Source organism: Bombina bombina, chromosome 3 (genome assembly GCF_027579735.1).
Source record: "Bombina bombina isolate aBomBom1 chromosome 3, aBomBom1.pri, whole genome shotgun sequence".
Taxonomy (NCBI): domain Eukaryota; kingdom Metazoa; phylum Chordata; class Amphibia; order Anura; family Bombinatoridae; genus Bombina; species Bombina bombina.
This window is the reverse complement of record NC_069501.1, coordinates 1,085,465,303-1,085,480,563: the sequence shown is the minus strand read 5'-3', so window position 1 is coordinate 1,085,480,563 and position 15,261 is coordinate 1,085,465,303. Positions and strand designations below refer to the sequence as shown.

The 15,261-nt window shown below is 35.2% G+C and overlaps 1 protein-coding gene across 4 annotated transcripts in view; it reads left to right on the top strand.

The window, feature by feature from the left end:
* The window catches only part of NEK5 (NIMA related kinase 5), a 121,544-nt gene that overhangs the window by 47,676 nt on the left and 58,607 nt on the right, over positions 1 to 15,261 (top strand). For all 4 annotated transcript variants that reach the window (XM_053708383.1, XM_053708385.1, XM_053708386.1 and 1 more), the window contains exons 8-11: positions 6,723 to 6,777; positions 8,458 to 8,658; positions 8,733 to 8,811; positions 10,368 to 10,507. In XM_053708383.1, coding sequence (XP_053564358.1) covers positions 6,723 to 6,777; positions 8,458 to 8,658; positions 8,733 to 8,811; positions 10,368 to 10,507 — 475 coding nt within the window. The remainder of the gene's footprint in view (positions 1 to 6,722; positions 6,778 to 8,457; positions 8,659 to 8,732; positions 8,812 to 10,367; positions 10,508 to 15,261) is intronic.

The window sequence follows — 15,261 nt, the reverse complement described above, 5'->3', positions numbered from 1 at the left end:
AGCAACTTTCTAATTTACTCCTATTATCTTTTGTTCTTCGTTCTCTTGCTATCTTTATTTAAAAAGCAGGAATCTAAAGCTTAGGTGCTGGCCCATTTTAGGTTCAGAACCCTGGATAGCGCTTGCTTATTGTCTGGTACATTTAGCCAACAATAAGCAAGAATAACCCACGATTTTAAGAATGAAATTATAAGAAAAGAGGACAAAAAAGACAATGAAAGAATATTACAAAGATTTTTTATTACATATAATAAATCATTGTATATTATAATCCCAAAGTGTTTAATGTCCCTTTTAATATGCAGACTTAGTAGACTGAAATATTCTTAACTTAGTGTAAAATGTGCAATATATTTGTTGTGTTATATATTTTATATATTGTTTATTCTATAACTTCTGATTTGTTTCTGTTATTTCAAGAGATACTTATTTGTTCCCCTTATTTATTGATTGTTGATAAAATTAAATATCATAGAGCACATGAAAAATAAAACAGTAACATAACATCTTATTGATTTTCTTAATACAGACATTGTTTTAAAACTGAATAATTCAATAACTTTCCATAATATTCATAACAAAGCCACAACATATACAGTATACAACAGAAGTGAGTAGACCCCAGTGTAATATCACTTAAATGTCAAATGATTCAAAATTGTATAACCTAACAGTAACTGCATTACTTCTAAGTTTTACAGTAGGGTATTTGCTCTTATGTAAAATAAAAACTAACCGTTTAGATTTCTTTCATGTAAGTGGCAAGAGTCCATGAGCTAGTGACGTATGGGATATACATTCCTACCAGGAGGGGGCAAAGTTTCCCAAACCTCAAAATGCCTATAATAAATACACCTCACACCTCACTCATACCTTAGTTTACAAACTTTGCCTCTCATGGAGGCGGTGAAGCAAGTTGTGCTTGATTTTTCTTCTGCGATAGGCGCTTCTAAGCATATTGAAGCCCAGTTCCTCTCAAAGTACAGTGTTTGTCTGAGGGATGTGAAGGGAGTATTGCCTGACACCATGTTTTCACCTATGAGAAATCTATTCTAAGGCTCTATGTAATCGGTTGCAGGGATTCATCTGCTGCCTCCCTTTACAGATCGACATTATACTCCTCTACCATTACCTCTGCTGATATGTTTCAGTACTGGTTTGGCTGTCTGCTATATGTGGATGGGTGTCTTCTGGTAAGTATATATAAAAAAATTTAAGACACTCTCAACTATGTTTGGCACTTTATCTTATAAAGTTTTAAATGTATATATTTGCCATGAGTCAGGTCTGTGTATTTCCCTTTGCAATATAACAGTTTCAGCATGGAAATTATGTTTATGGGAGTTTTTTACCTGGGGTTCCAGTTAGTTGTAACTTGGAGTCTTTTTCTTTCAACATTTTTGTAATGACGCAGAATGTTACTTTTTATTGCAAAGTCGGGCCTGCCGTGACGTGAGTCGCGACAAGAAAGTTGCAAGAAATGACGCAAGTATTTTTTGGCGCAAAGTCACGCCTGTTATGACGCGAGTCGAGTCATTTCACTTGTTAAAGCTTTGGCGGCAAAAGTTTTTTCTGCATTTGCGCCTTTCTTGGCGCCAAAATTTGTTATATTAAGTCTCTCCTTCTTTACTCTCTGCTCTCATTTGTTCATAGAGGGCTAGGTTGCTCGCTTTAGGTTATTACCTTAATTTTATCATAAGCATTTTTTCCCATTCCTGAAACTGCTACTTTGAGGAAATCGGATATTTTGTTTAAATTTTATTTTTTATTTTTTTGTTACATTTTGCAAGATGTCTCAGACTGATCCTGCCTCTGATGTTATTGTAGGAACTAAGCTGCCTGAACACAATTCTGCCAAAGCTAAGTGTGTATGTTGTAAATTAGCTGAACTTACTTCTTCAGCTCAAATATGTGGCACTTGTTATGAAAAATTATTACATGCTGATAATGTTTCTACAAATACATCTACTGTTAAACCTTCACAGACTAATGTACATCATATTCCTGTAGATATAAAAGATTATATTGCTACAGTCATTTAGAAGGCTATGACTTCTATTCCGCCTTCAAATAAACATAAAAAGTCTCTCCTAAATTCTCCTAAATCTAATTAACTTTGCATTGATCAACAGCATACTGAAGTATCTGAAGTAGCAAACATTTGAATTCTGTTTTTAAAACTTCTGAGGTTACTCCTGAAGTTTTTCTTATTCCAGATGCTATCTGTCATATGCTTACTAAGGAATGGTCTAAACTTGGTGCTTCTTTTAACCATTCTTCTAGGTTTAAAAAACTATATCCTTTACCTGTGGCTAATTTAGAGTTTTGCGAAAAAGTCCCTAATTTTGATGGGGCTATTTCTACTCTTGCCAAACGTACTACTATTCCTATGGAAGCTAGTACTTCTTTTAAGAATCCTTTCGATAGGATTCAATCTTCCTATTTTAGAAAAGCATATTTACATACTGGCTATATTCTTAGACCTGCCATTTTTATGGCTGATGTTGCTGCTGCTTCAACTTGTTGGTTGGACAGTTAAGCTCAACAGTTAATAGATCCTGAATTGTCTAGCATTTTTCTTTTACTTCAACATGCTAATCATTTTATCTGTGATGCTATATTTGATGTCATTAAGATTGATACTAAATCTATGTCTTTAGCTATTCTTACTAGAAGAGCTTTATGGCTTAAATCTTGGCATGCTCATATGGTGTCTAAATCTAGATTACTATCTTTGTGATCCCCTTTGCTCGTTTTCATATGATACCTCTACAGCTTTGCATGTTGCACCAATGGTGCAGGGATTATATTCAGATATCACATCTGATTTACTTAAATCCCAACACTCAACTCTCTCTAAATTGGTGGTTAGACCATCACCTTATTGTTCAAGGGGCCTCATTTGTTCGTTCTACCTGGACTGTGATCACAACAGATGCAAGTCTTACAGGTTGGGGAGCTGTCTGGGGGTCTCTGACAGCACAAGGGGTTTGGAAACCTCAAGAGGCGAGGTTACCAATCAATATTTTAGAGCTCTGTTCTATTTTCAGAGCTCTTCATCTCGGATACTTTCTTGGTGCTTGGGCGGAATCCAGCTTTTGTCAAATATCTGCTATTTATATCCCAGATGTAGACAATTGGGAAGCGGATTATCTCAGCCATCAGACTTTACATCCAGATGTGTTTTTTCATCTTGTACAGATGTGGGGTCTTCCAGAAATAGATCTGATGGCCTCTCATCTAAACAAGAAGCTTCCAGATACCTTGCCAGGTCCAGGGATCCTCAGGCAGAGATAGTAGATGCCTTAGCAGTTCCTTGGTTTTACCAACCTGCTTATATTTTACCACCTCTGGATCTCCAAGATCATAATGGAACAATCTCATGTGTTTCTGATAGCACCAGCATGGCCTCACAGGTGTTGGTATGCATATCTTGTCCGGATGTCCAGTTGCCAGCTTTGGAAACTTCCTTTAAGGCTAGATCTTCTGTCTCTCAGGGGCCATTTTTCCATCAGGATCTCAAATCTCTAAATTTGATGGCATGGAAATTGAACGCTTGGTGCCTAGTCATAAAGGTTTCTCTGACTCAGTTATTAGCATTATAATACAGGCTTGTAAGTCTGTTTCAAGGAAAATATATCATCAGGTTTGGAAAACCTATATTTTATGGTGTTCCACTCATAATTATTCTTGGCATTCTTTCAGAATTACAAGGATGTTACAGTTTATTAAGGATGGTTTGGATAAGGGTTTGTCTGCAAATACGTTGAAAGGACAAAATTCTGCTCTTTCTGTCTTATTTCATAGAAAGATTGCTACGCTTCCTGACAGTCACTGTTTTGTTCAGGCTTTGATTTGTATCAAACCTGTTATTAAATCTATTTCTCCTCATTGGAGTCTCAATTTGGTTTTGAAGATTTTACAGGCTCCTCCTTTTGAGCCTATGCATTCTCTGGATATTAAATTGCTTTCTTGGAAAGTGTTATTTCTTTTGGCTATCTCTTCTGCTAGAACAGTTTCCGAATTGTCTGCTCTCTCTTGTGAGTCTCCTTATCTGATTTTCCATCAAGCTAAAGCTGTTTTGCAGACTTCATTTACATTTTTGCCTTAAGTTGTGTATTCTAACAACATCAAAGGGAAATTATTGTTCCTTGTTTGTGTCCTACCCCTAAGAATACTCTTGAAAGATCTTTACATTCTTTGGATGTGGTAAGAGCTTTAAAATATTATGTTAAGGCTACTAAATATTTCAGAAAGACTTTTAGTTTATTTGTTCTGGCTCCAGGAAAGGTCAGAAAGCCTCTACCATTTCTTTGGCATCTTGGTTGAAACTTTTGATTCACAAAGCTTATTTGGAGACAGGGCAGTCTCCGCCTCAGAGATTTACAGCTCATTCTACTAGATCAGTTGCCGTTTCTTGGGCTTTTAAGAATGTAGCTTCAGTTGATTAAATTTGTAAAGTAGCAACTTGGTCTTCTTTGCATACTTTTACTTAAGTTTACCATTTTGATGTGTTAGCTTCCTCGGAAGCAGCCTCTGGTAGAAAGGTTCTTCAGGCAGTTGTCTCAGTTTGATTCTAGTGCCTTTGATTTGAGTTGGTTTTTTTTTTTAATTTTTAAAGAAAACTTAATTATTTTTTTCTATTTAATTTCTCAGCGGATTTAGCTGTTGTTATTTTATCCCTCCCTCTCTAGTGACTTGTGGATTTCCACATCTTGGGTATTATATCCCATATTTCACTAGCTCATGGACTCTTGCCACTTACATGAAAGATAATTTATGTAAGAACTTACCTGATAAATTCATTTCTTTCAAAGTGGCAAGAGTCCATGAGACCCACCCTATTTTTAGTGGTTATGATTTTTTGTATAAAGCACTTTTATTTTTTCTAGTTCCTCTCTTTGTATGCTTTTTACTCCTTCTTTTACACCTCACTTCTTGGCTACACGTTAAACTAAGGTATGAGTGCGGTAGGCGGTGTATTTATAGGCATTTTGAGGTTTGGAAAACTTTTTCCCCTCCTGGTAGGAATGTATATCCCATACGTCACTAGTTCATGGACTCTTGTCACTATGAAATAAATCATTTTATCAGGTAAGTTATAACATAAATAATGTTTTACTATATTAAAAATACAGGCCCCACAGCAGGAACTCAATGCAACTAAAGTCAGTTCGCCTTTCATTACTGAGATTCAATTTTTTTATTTTTTCAATACTTTGTATAGCCACCTTTATTTTTGATGACTGACTCAATCCTCCTCGCATAGAGGATACCAGTAATGCACAAATTTCTGGAGAGATGTTCTGCCATTCTTCAGATAAGTTTTTTCAGATGCTCTTTGCTGGAGGGGTTGTGTTCCTTTACCTTTCTCTTTAAAATACCCTAAAGGTGTTCTATTGGATTCAAGTCAGGTGACATACTTGGCCAGGTGATAGTTTTCACTTTTTTCTCCTTTAGAAACGCCTTTGTGATTTTGGCAGTGTGCTTTGGATCGTTATCATGCTGGAATATTCGTCCTCTGCCAAACTTCTGGAGACTGGAAGTCATCTTGTCAGCTAGTATTTTGGTATATCCCAGGCATTCATGGTGCCATCTATAAATGTCATCTCCCCAACACCTTTTATAGTCATGCAGCCCCATATCGTCACACTCCCACCTCCATGCTTCACTGTTGGGACTATGCATTCACTGTAATAATCCTGACCAAGTTCACACCAAACATGCTGGACCCCATCTGAGCTGAAAAATTGTATCTTGATCTTGGTCATCTTACCAAAGAATGTGCTCCCAGTATTCATTAGGCTTTTCATGTTGTTTAGCAAAGTTTAATCTTGCAGTTTTGTGCCGGTGAGCAAGCAAGGTTTTCTTCCTTGAATGCTGTCCATAGAAGTTGACATTATGCAATGTCCATAGCACTGTCTGAGCTCCAAATTCTATCAATAATCCCTGAGCCAAATCTGAAGCACTTGCCTTGATCCAAATCTGAAGCACTTGCCTGTTTTTCAGAGCTAGATTGTGCAAGTAGCACACTATCCATGGCGTCATTTTAGGAGGCACTGTGTATCATTCTATAACCCCTGATTACTGCTCCAACTGCATGTTGACTGATTTTTAGTTGATCACCAATCTTCCTGTATCCTATTCAATCTTTGTGAAGTCTCATTGGTCCAAAAATGAGAATGTTCTGGTAACTATGTCCTCCATGCAATTAGGCTAATTGGAAATTGCAGGTGTACTCAATTTTGTTTCAAGGACCTAACTTGTGTGTCAGTGACCATGGATGCATTCACTTTTGTTGCATTAAGTTTCTACTTTTGGGCCTGTATTTTCAATATAATCTTTCTAACGTATTAGTTTTTGATTGTTTATAATAGGAAATACTCTACTTATCAACTTAGAAATAATACAATTATTGAGAGGGGATACATTTTTGAATAATTTGATATTAAAGGATATTGCCCAGGGGTATACTCACTTCTGTTGTATACTGTATATGCATCATTGATGCCACAACGTCATCCAGTAATAAATAACTTGCAGTATTACATTTGTATATACTTCATTAGGAGATTCTTGTATTTAGAATTGATAGTAATTAGTTTCAATATCATTTTGACTAATACTTTTTTTTTAAATAGTATATTATAATTGACAAGACTTTCAGTAGTAGCGGTGTGCCAGGTATTGTTAAATGTAACTTACATATTACTCTGTTTCAGAGACCTCTGGTCCTTGGGCTGTGTACTATATGAATTGTGTGCATTGAAGCACCCGGTAAGTAACTGTATACAATAAATTACATAAAACAGTGATAGGACATAAAACAGTTTGCTAGTTCCTATATCCACAGATGACCCTGTTTCAATAGTAGAGATTCTAAGACCAACAATCACCCAAGTAAAACAAGCAATGTGTTTGACCCTTCCTCTTAAATGGTAATACAAGCATTGTATTCCAATCCATTAGAATATATGTGTGAGTTTTCATGCATGTTTAGTTTACTGGCTGTACCAGAGGCAGAACTAGTTCTCACATTCTGCAATGAGATTTTTTTTTAGTGAAAATTTTTCTGCAGGTCATTTTGAAATTAAATTTTAAATTAGGCAGTTACACTAAAGCACCAGCTCAAACGCAATATGTTGATTAACTGTTGAATAAAGCAGGAGAAAAAATGTTAAAGGGACATTGTACACTAGATTTTTCTTTGCATAAATGTTTTGTAGATGATCCATTTATATAGCCCATCTGGCAGTGTTTTTATAAAAATGTATAGTTTTGCTTATTTTTTAAGAACATTATGCTGACCATGCCCCACAGTGTCAGATGTATACACACGTTTACAGACTCCAGCTTGCTCCTGTTTAGGTTATCTGTCTTTTTGTATGCAGGGAAGGGGGGAGGTGGGGGAGAGTTTGCTCTTTTTTATTACCCAGCCCCTTTCAGTGGATGTCCCAGTCTCCCTCATCAACAGAGCTAAACTGGGAGTAAGTAAGTTTTAAAAAGGTTTTATACTGAATTTTTATATCAGTATCTGTGCATATTCTTCTTTATAGTAGTGTCTATTAAATGCAGTTATATGAAAATGGGTGTATACTGTCCCTTTAAGTTATTAAAATGTCTATTGAATACATTTGTTTACTTTACTCTTGTTCTAACATTACATAATTATAACGTAAAAATGTAGTAATAAAAAATGTGCATTGCTCAAAAGAACATCTTACATTCAAGAGTCACAGCTTTATAAACTGTGAAAAACTAGGGGAGGGCCAGTCATCAATCAATGCAATGCCACTTTCCAGAGCTGCTCTGTATTAACCAGCACTTTACTCTGGCTACACTGTGTTAAGGAAAACTTACACAGTACAGCCAGAGCACAGCACTGTTTGAAGAGAACAGCCTGATGTTGAGTAACGCTGCAAAGTAAAAGTGCTAACAGTTCCAGAACGTGTCCTGTTCTTTCTGCAGACATGTTACATTTTCTGAGATAACATCTCAGATCACAGCATATTCTGCATTGGAGCTGGCTATGGACCAAGCAGCACAAAGCTGGTGACTGGCAGGTTCATGTGACTGCTGCTCCTGTTTGCCTGACCAGAAGTGTCCTTACAGATTCTGACTTTACCTCCGTGTTTAACTAATTTGCACTGGTTAAACTTATAGTTACCAAGGGTCTGTAATGCAAAATTGACACCCATTTTTTTAATTAAAATGTCACACAATGAAGCAGGGACATTTCTGGTTTCAACTCTCTCTTTATGGGAATTCAGCACATAAACGATGTGCTCCCTTTAAACTCTGTTATTATAAATGATATAATAAAGTACATTTTATAACCAAGGGAATTACTGTATGTAAGTTGCCTAGAAGTCAGAAGAAATATATTTCTACGTATCTACTCAGATGTAACAAGTTCTGTAGATTTTCATGTGTTTATTTTTTTTAATTTCCTTTAAGTTTGAAGCAGATGGTCTACGCCAGCTGGTGCTGAAGATCTGCAGAGGTCGTTATGAGCCACTATCTCCAAAATATTCTTATAACCTTAGATCATTAATATCCCAGCTCTTTAAAATATCTCCACGGGACCGACCATCTATCAATACCATATTAAAGAAGCCTTTTCTTGAGAAGCTTATTAATCGGCACCTGAGCCCAGATGTGGGTATGATCCTGTCTGAAATATTACACCATGTGAAAATGCCATATATTTATATTTATGCTTTTTTTGTCAGTTAATGAGGGAGGAGTTCAGTCACACTGTCATCCACAGGAAGAAGTCACCATCTCCTCCAAAATGGAAACCATCACAAGGTAATACATTAAATGAAGCACCTACATATTCAATGAACATGCAATTTTAAACAAATTTCAAGTTTACTTCTATTATCAAATATGTTCTGTTCTCTTAGTATACGTTTGTTGAAGAACATACCTAGGTAGGCTCAGCAGCAGCAATGCTAGCTGCTGATTGGTGGTTGCAGCCATATGCCTTTTTGTAATTGACACACCAAATCTGTTCAGCTAGCTCCCATTAGTGCTTTGTTAATCCTCAGGCCTACTTTTCAACAAAGGTTGCAAAAAACAAAGCAAAATAATATTTACCAAGACACTCATAGTGTGTGTATATATATATATATATATATATATATATATATATATATATATATATATATATATATATATATATATATATATATATATATAACGTGACAGACATTTTGAAATGCAAGATTTTAACAAAAGTGACAAAACACAATTGCTTCTATTAGATTCAAAATAATAACCTAATAAAACATGTTTCTTACATTGTGGAACACATCATTTTATACATCATTATTCTTTAGTTTATCTGACCAACTACATGCTTTCACAGTGATTGTTTAGACCAATACATGAGCCTGTTTTATATATGGATCTAATTGGTCAAATCAAAATGCAAATACAAAGAACATTTTCTAATGTGAGGAGAACATTGGCATGTAAAATGTTTAGAGTAAATAGACAGTAAAATACATTCTAAAAAAATTAAAATTGAATAAAAATTATTTTTCTTGTTTTAAGGTATTTGACTGGAAAGGGCTCCAAAGTGTGTGTGTGTTTGTGCGCGTGTGTTTATATGTGTATATAAATTTAGATTGCGCTTAAGCGAACGCATTTACCTTCAACTTGTAATATGTGCGCAAGTTACTGTGGGTGCGATATTGTGACCTTATGTGTATATGTGAGTGTGTGAGTCTGCGATTAAAAACTTTCCATTGTAAGCTCAGGAATGAACAACTGAACTTCTTTGCCCAGTCCGCATTAAGAAATAATGACCCAACTACAACTGAAGCTGGACCAACCAAAATAACACAGTGGACAAAAGTAAATTTAAAAAGGCAATAGAAATTTATTTAAAAACAATGACAAAAATCAGTGGGGCTGTTTTCATTCTCCTGAGTTAGTGGGGTCAAATACCTCTCCGACTAATAGTTACAGTAAGGCTAACGTTACTAGTGTGACACCTGGAGGTCATGTGATGTCTCTGCTTGATTAGTATTTACTGCATATCATTGCTATACACTAATAAGTCAATTTCAACCTGCACAAATACATTATAGAATGTTTTTATGATATATCTGTTTTGCTTTGGAAGATGTTTTATTGTAAATCAGAGCTCATAATATTTTACATTAATATTCATAATAAATTAGCACTTTGGCCACGGCTAAATTTATTTTCCAAAATCAAACACTTGCTCAGGATTTATAATAGGCCACCAATTCTAGTACTAATGCATTTCCTTTTACAGACTACACTGTAGAGTGTTTGAAAAGTCTCTCACAGTAACTGTTCTACAGTTCAAAATGTATCATCTGCTTTTTAAGTTCCAGTTTATGAAAGACACAAAGTGCAGGAAGTGGCTCCTCCTCCCAGACCTAAGAATTTACCTCCCCGGGGAAGAGGGGACCAACAGAGGAGGAATGAGTGGAAACCTCCATCGCGTGTCCAGCACAACATGATTAAGGTGACCAATTACAGTCAGACTTTAAGAATTTATTATAAAAACACTGTGCAATATTTCAATTCATAAATGTGAACATATGCTTAAATGATTCCCTGATTATGCATTTTACATTCATTCTTTAATGAAACACTTTGAGGAGTGTCCAACATAAAAGCTTAAAGGGACACTAAACCCAATTTTTTTCTTTAATGATTCAGATAGAGCATACAATTTTAAGTAACTTTTTAATATACTCCTATTATCAATTTTTCTTAATTCTCTTGCAATCTTTATTTAAAAAGCAGGAATGTAAAGCTTAAGAGCCAGACCATTTTTGGTTGACAGCCTGGGTTATGCTTGCTTATTGATTTGCTAAATGTAGCCACCAATAAGCAAGTACTATCCAGGGTGCTGAACCTTAAAATGGGCATTGGTAAGGATGTAGATTGCAATATCACTGAGACTGGTAAGTCATTATCATGAGGTGACTATATCAATAGATAATAATAAATATATGAAAGTAATGGTAACATGAATTAACATTAGATTAAACAGCATCATCCTGGGCCTTTTAAAGGAACAGCACTCTGCTCCCTGCCTTAATACATTTAAAGGAACAGCACTCTGCTCCCTGCCTTTATACAACATTGTATCTTGAGTTATCTGAGTAGATATCTTGCATAAGTACCTTGTGTTCTTAACTTATTACAAATTTTTTTAAAATAGCCTCAATAAAAGTTATATTTTTATTTCTACTCTGCCTTCTATATAACTGTTGCTCTAATTCAAGCCACTTGGAAATTTGAGTGCTTGAAGTTGTACATTTTTATCAGTCTTGTACTGATTCAGTTCTTACAGCTGCCATATAATGCTACAATGTATAACATTGCTATAAACATTGTTTCAAACACTGCTGCCAGATGGCTAAAGACACCTGCATGATCTTGAGCTCATCTATGATTTCAAGCCCTGACAAAGCCGTAATGGTGAAACGATCATTGGCTCATCATTACATCTCCCTAGTCCTGACTGCTAGTTGTGGGAGGGGGAAATCACTGAGGACGTATCCACGCAGAATTTACACGTGCACTACCGGCTTGTTTGCTACCCGCTTCACCAGTATACCGCGATTGACAGCCCGGAGTATTTGTGTGGTAGAGCGCACTGGAAGCATCCCAGCTTCTTTGGACTGTGGCGGCTCATCCCGCTACTGCAGCAGCGTTTTTGAGAAGAGCTCACACTATCTTATACGAGCCGGAGCTAGCGGTGGTATGCCAAGGTTAGTTGATAGCCCTTTGAGGTGTTTGTCATAATATTGACAGCTCCTGCACGTCGATTTATAGCGTGTGTTTATTCCCTCACATTTACCACAGTTTGGAATTATCTTCAGTGCTCTAACGGACATTGTATTCGGCTGGATCAGCATAATTGCCTTGTTTTACTGTGGAGTTTATATCGCTGGGACATCATCTGGAACATATCTTTTTACTAACTTGTGATGATCAGTGGTAATTGAATAATCTCCTTATTCACCTGGACTTTTGTATACTTTGTTAGGATATATGGGGTTATGTTATTATGTTATTTTGTTTGATCCTTGGCACTATAAATAAATATCAGTAATGATATTGTACCTATAAGCATTATCTTTATCAGTGTGAGTGGTTAATTCGTTTTTGTCCACTATTGGTGATAATACACATTTATTTTTTGAGGCAAGAGTGCTAATTATAAGTATCTTTTTTTCCTTCCTTTTATCTAATTTGTCATCTATAATTACTGTTTACCAAAGGATACCAAGAGAACTAAGGAAAATTGGTAATAGAAGTATATTGGAAAGCTGTTTTAAATGTTATGCTCTATCCAATCCATATAAGTTTAATTTGGACTTTACTGTCCCTTTAAGATGCTCTAATGTATTAGATCATAATATTGTAGTATTATTTGCTTATGCCTATGTGTTTATACCCTGCAAAGGTGTTATATATACAGTAAAATGCAGTTCCAGAGCAGCAGTGTACTAATGGGAGCTAGCTGAACACAGGTGAGCCAATGACAAGAGGCACCAATAACCAACTAGCTCCCAGTAGTCCATTGTTGCTCATGAACCTACCTAGGTATGCTTTTTAACAAAGGATACCAAGATAACAAAGGAAATTTGATAATATAAGTAGATTTAAAAATGTCTTAAATTGTTGTCTGTCTGAATCATGAAAGTTTTATATTTTTATGTCCCTTTTAATCACCAATAATTTATTACAGGTATATAAAAAGCAGAGCTCAAAATTTCAAGTACTAAGCTACAAGCCAGGACAAAATGTTACTTGCCACTGATCCCACCTATCACCTGCCCACACCACACCCATGACCTCACACCTTTTTTGCATATGTTTTGAAACACCTTATTGTTTAGTAATTTTTAATATTTATTTTAAACTAAAAGTAATTTTAATACAATTATTAAGAACATATACATTTGCTGTCCATTTGGCAGTGTAGAGAGGCTGATTTAACATTCACTCACTATCTTTCACTACTCGCCAATGGCTAGAATTTTTGAGCCCTATAAAATTATATGTGAAAGTAGCATCCTCATTTATAAAATATCTTGTCTGATATTGTTGTACACTGAAATGTCAATGGCAGACAAAATAGAGCATAGGGTTAAAATTAGCTATAGTATAACAGGTTTACAATATTGCAAATGTAGCCATTGGCCTACCAGGACACCAGGACATTTCCCAGTGGGCTGCAGCAGCTGGGGCTGGCCAGGTACAATTTAAGGGAGTGTTGCTGCTTGATAGATCATGTCTCTTCTTTTCTCCTCTGAGCCATATATATTAATGTCACAAAGTATTTCCTTGTAAGTTTTATCGATCCCTTTTTTTTTTTTCTTTTTTTTTTATTACAAACTAATACCATTTAGTTCTAAAAAAATGTTGGGGTAGGATTATCCCAGTAAACTCCTTGAGAAAAATGTGGTGTGTGCATGCTGCGGACTCAACAGAAAATAGGGCTGGTCTTCAAATTTTTCCAGGGCTGCTTTTAATCCCCAGTACGGCCCTGAATGTAGCAAACCTTTGTTATCTCCTGCCAGAGAAGGCTGCAAGTCATGAGGTAACCCTAATTCTAGGTGCACAATCTTATTGTATATAGAAATACAATTAAAAAAAGGGTGTGCCGCAAATCTAATTCCAAATAAAGATAAAAATAAAAAAATAAAACTGAAGATGAAAATACAGAATACTAAAAGACTGCAGGTGGTATATTGCTAGCGTGCCAAACACCTATAGGTAGAAAGATACTTTGAAAATAGCAATTGTGTGGACATTGTGTCGAATAAAACAATGTAAAATAGAATATTGCAATTAAAAATTAAATGTAAATAAAATGTATCATTAAAAGACTCTAAAAAGTAATAAATGATTAATAAAAAAGAGTCCCAAAAAAGGTACCAATAAAAAAAAAAAATGTTAAAGGTTACACCCAGACAAGCCACTTATAGAATCAGGTATAGGAGAAATCCTCCTAGAAAGAAAACACATAGAAGGGGCTCAACATAGTGTGATCCTGGATATACACAAATGTGTGAAGTGTGTCAGAAGAATACAATTTGCAATATTGTTGGCACTGGGAAATGGGTGAACGAGTGAAATGTAAATTTTGATTAATTAAAGTGCCCTTGTTTCTAATAGGTTTATTAAAAACCAGGCACCGATTCATCTAAATTGACCTTCACCTTAAATATTATTGTAGGTCTACCACCAATTAGATCCTCCAGAATTGAATCCTTCTTGAAAATATACCAATAGTTATTTAATATACGTCTAATATTAGTATGTTGTTTGTTATATTTGGTCACAAAGGATAAAGAGCAATTTTATTTAGATTTTTGTTTATATTATTCTTGCTATCATTCATCTGCTTGGTAGTGTTTTTTAAAAAAAAATCTCATCCCTATTTTTATTCCTAGCTTTATTCAAGCTTTGATTGAGAAGGTCCATAGGATAACCCTTATCTTTAAATCTTTGTAAAATTAACTTTTGATTGTTTATCAAATTGTTCTGTCTGAAAATTTCCAGCGAATTCACTTGAACTGACTGTAGGGGACATTCACCTTACAACTTTGATAATGGTGACTAGCAAAATCAAGAAAGCTATTACTATCCACCTTTTTGAAGAAGGTTCCAGATGAAATAAGGTCTAAAATTCCTTCATCTAGATATTGTCTGTAAAGCAAAGGCCCATATGGCATTGCCATTGAGATGGCTTACAAAGCCGCTTACAGAATCCACACTTCCATCCCAAATAAAAATAAGACCATCTATATAACGGCTTGCAGAATATATTTACTTGTTTTCAAATATTCACGTGTATAAATTAACTAAACTAGGAGCGAGCCTGATGCCCATGGCCGTACCCTTGACTTGTAAGATAAAAAGAATATTGAAACATAATTATGCCTCAGTACAAAATCAATTGACCCCAATGAAAAAGCTTTTTGTTTATTGGGCATATAAATATCTTTCTGTATTATCTCATGTATGGACTTGATGCCCAAATTATGAGGTATGTTCGAATAGAGAGAATTTATATTGTTTGTAATTTGTATAATAAGTCAGTACTGTCTTTATTATATGACGGTGTAACAAAATATTTTTGTAAACAATACAAACAATCTTTTAAATTGAGACATCCTTTCTTCACTCATTTATTTTTTCAGCATTTATTCATCATATGATGTTGCAACTAATCACGTTATTGTGGCATATATT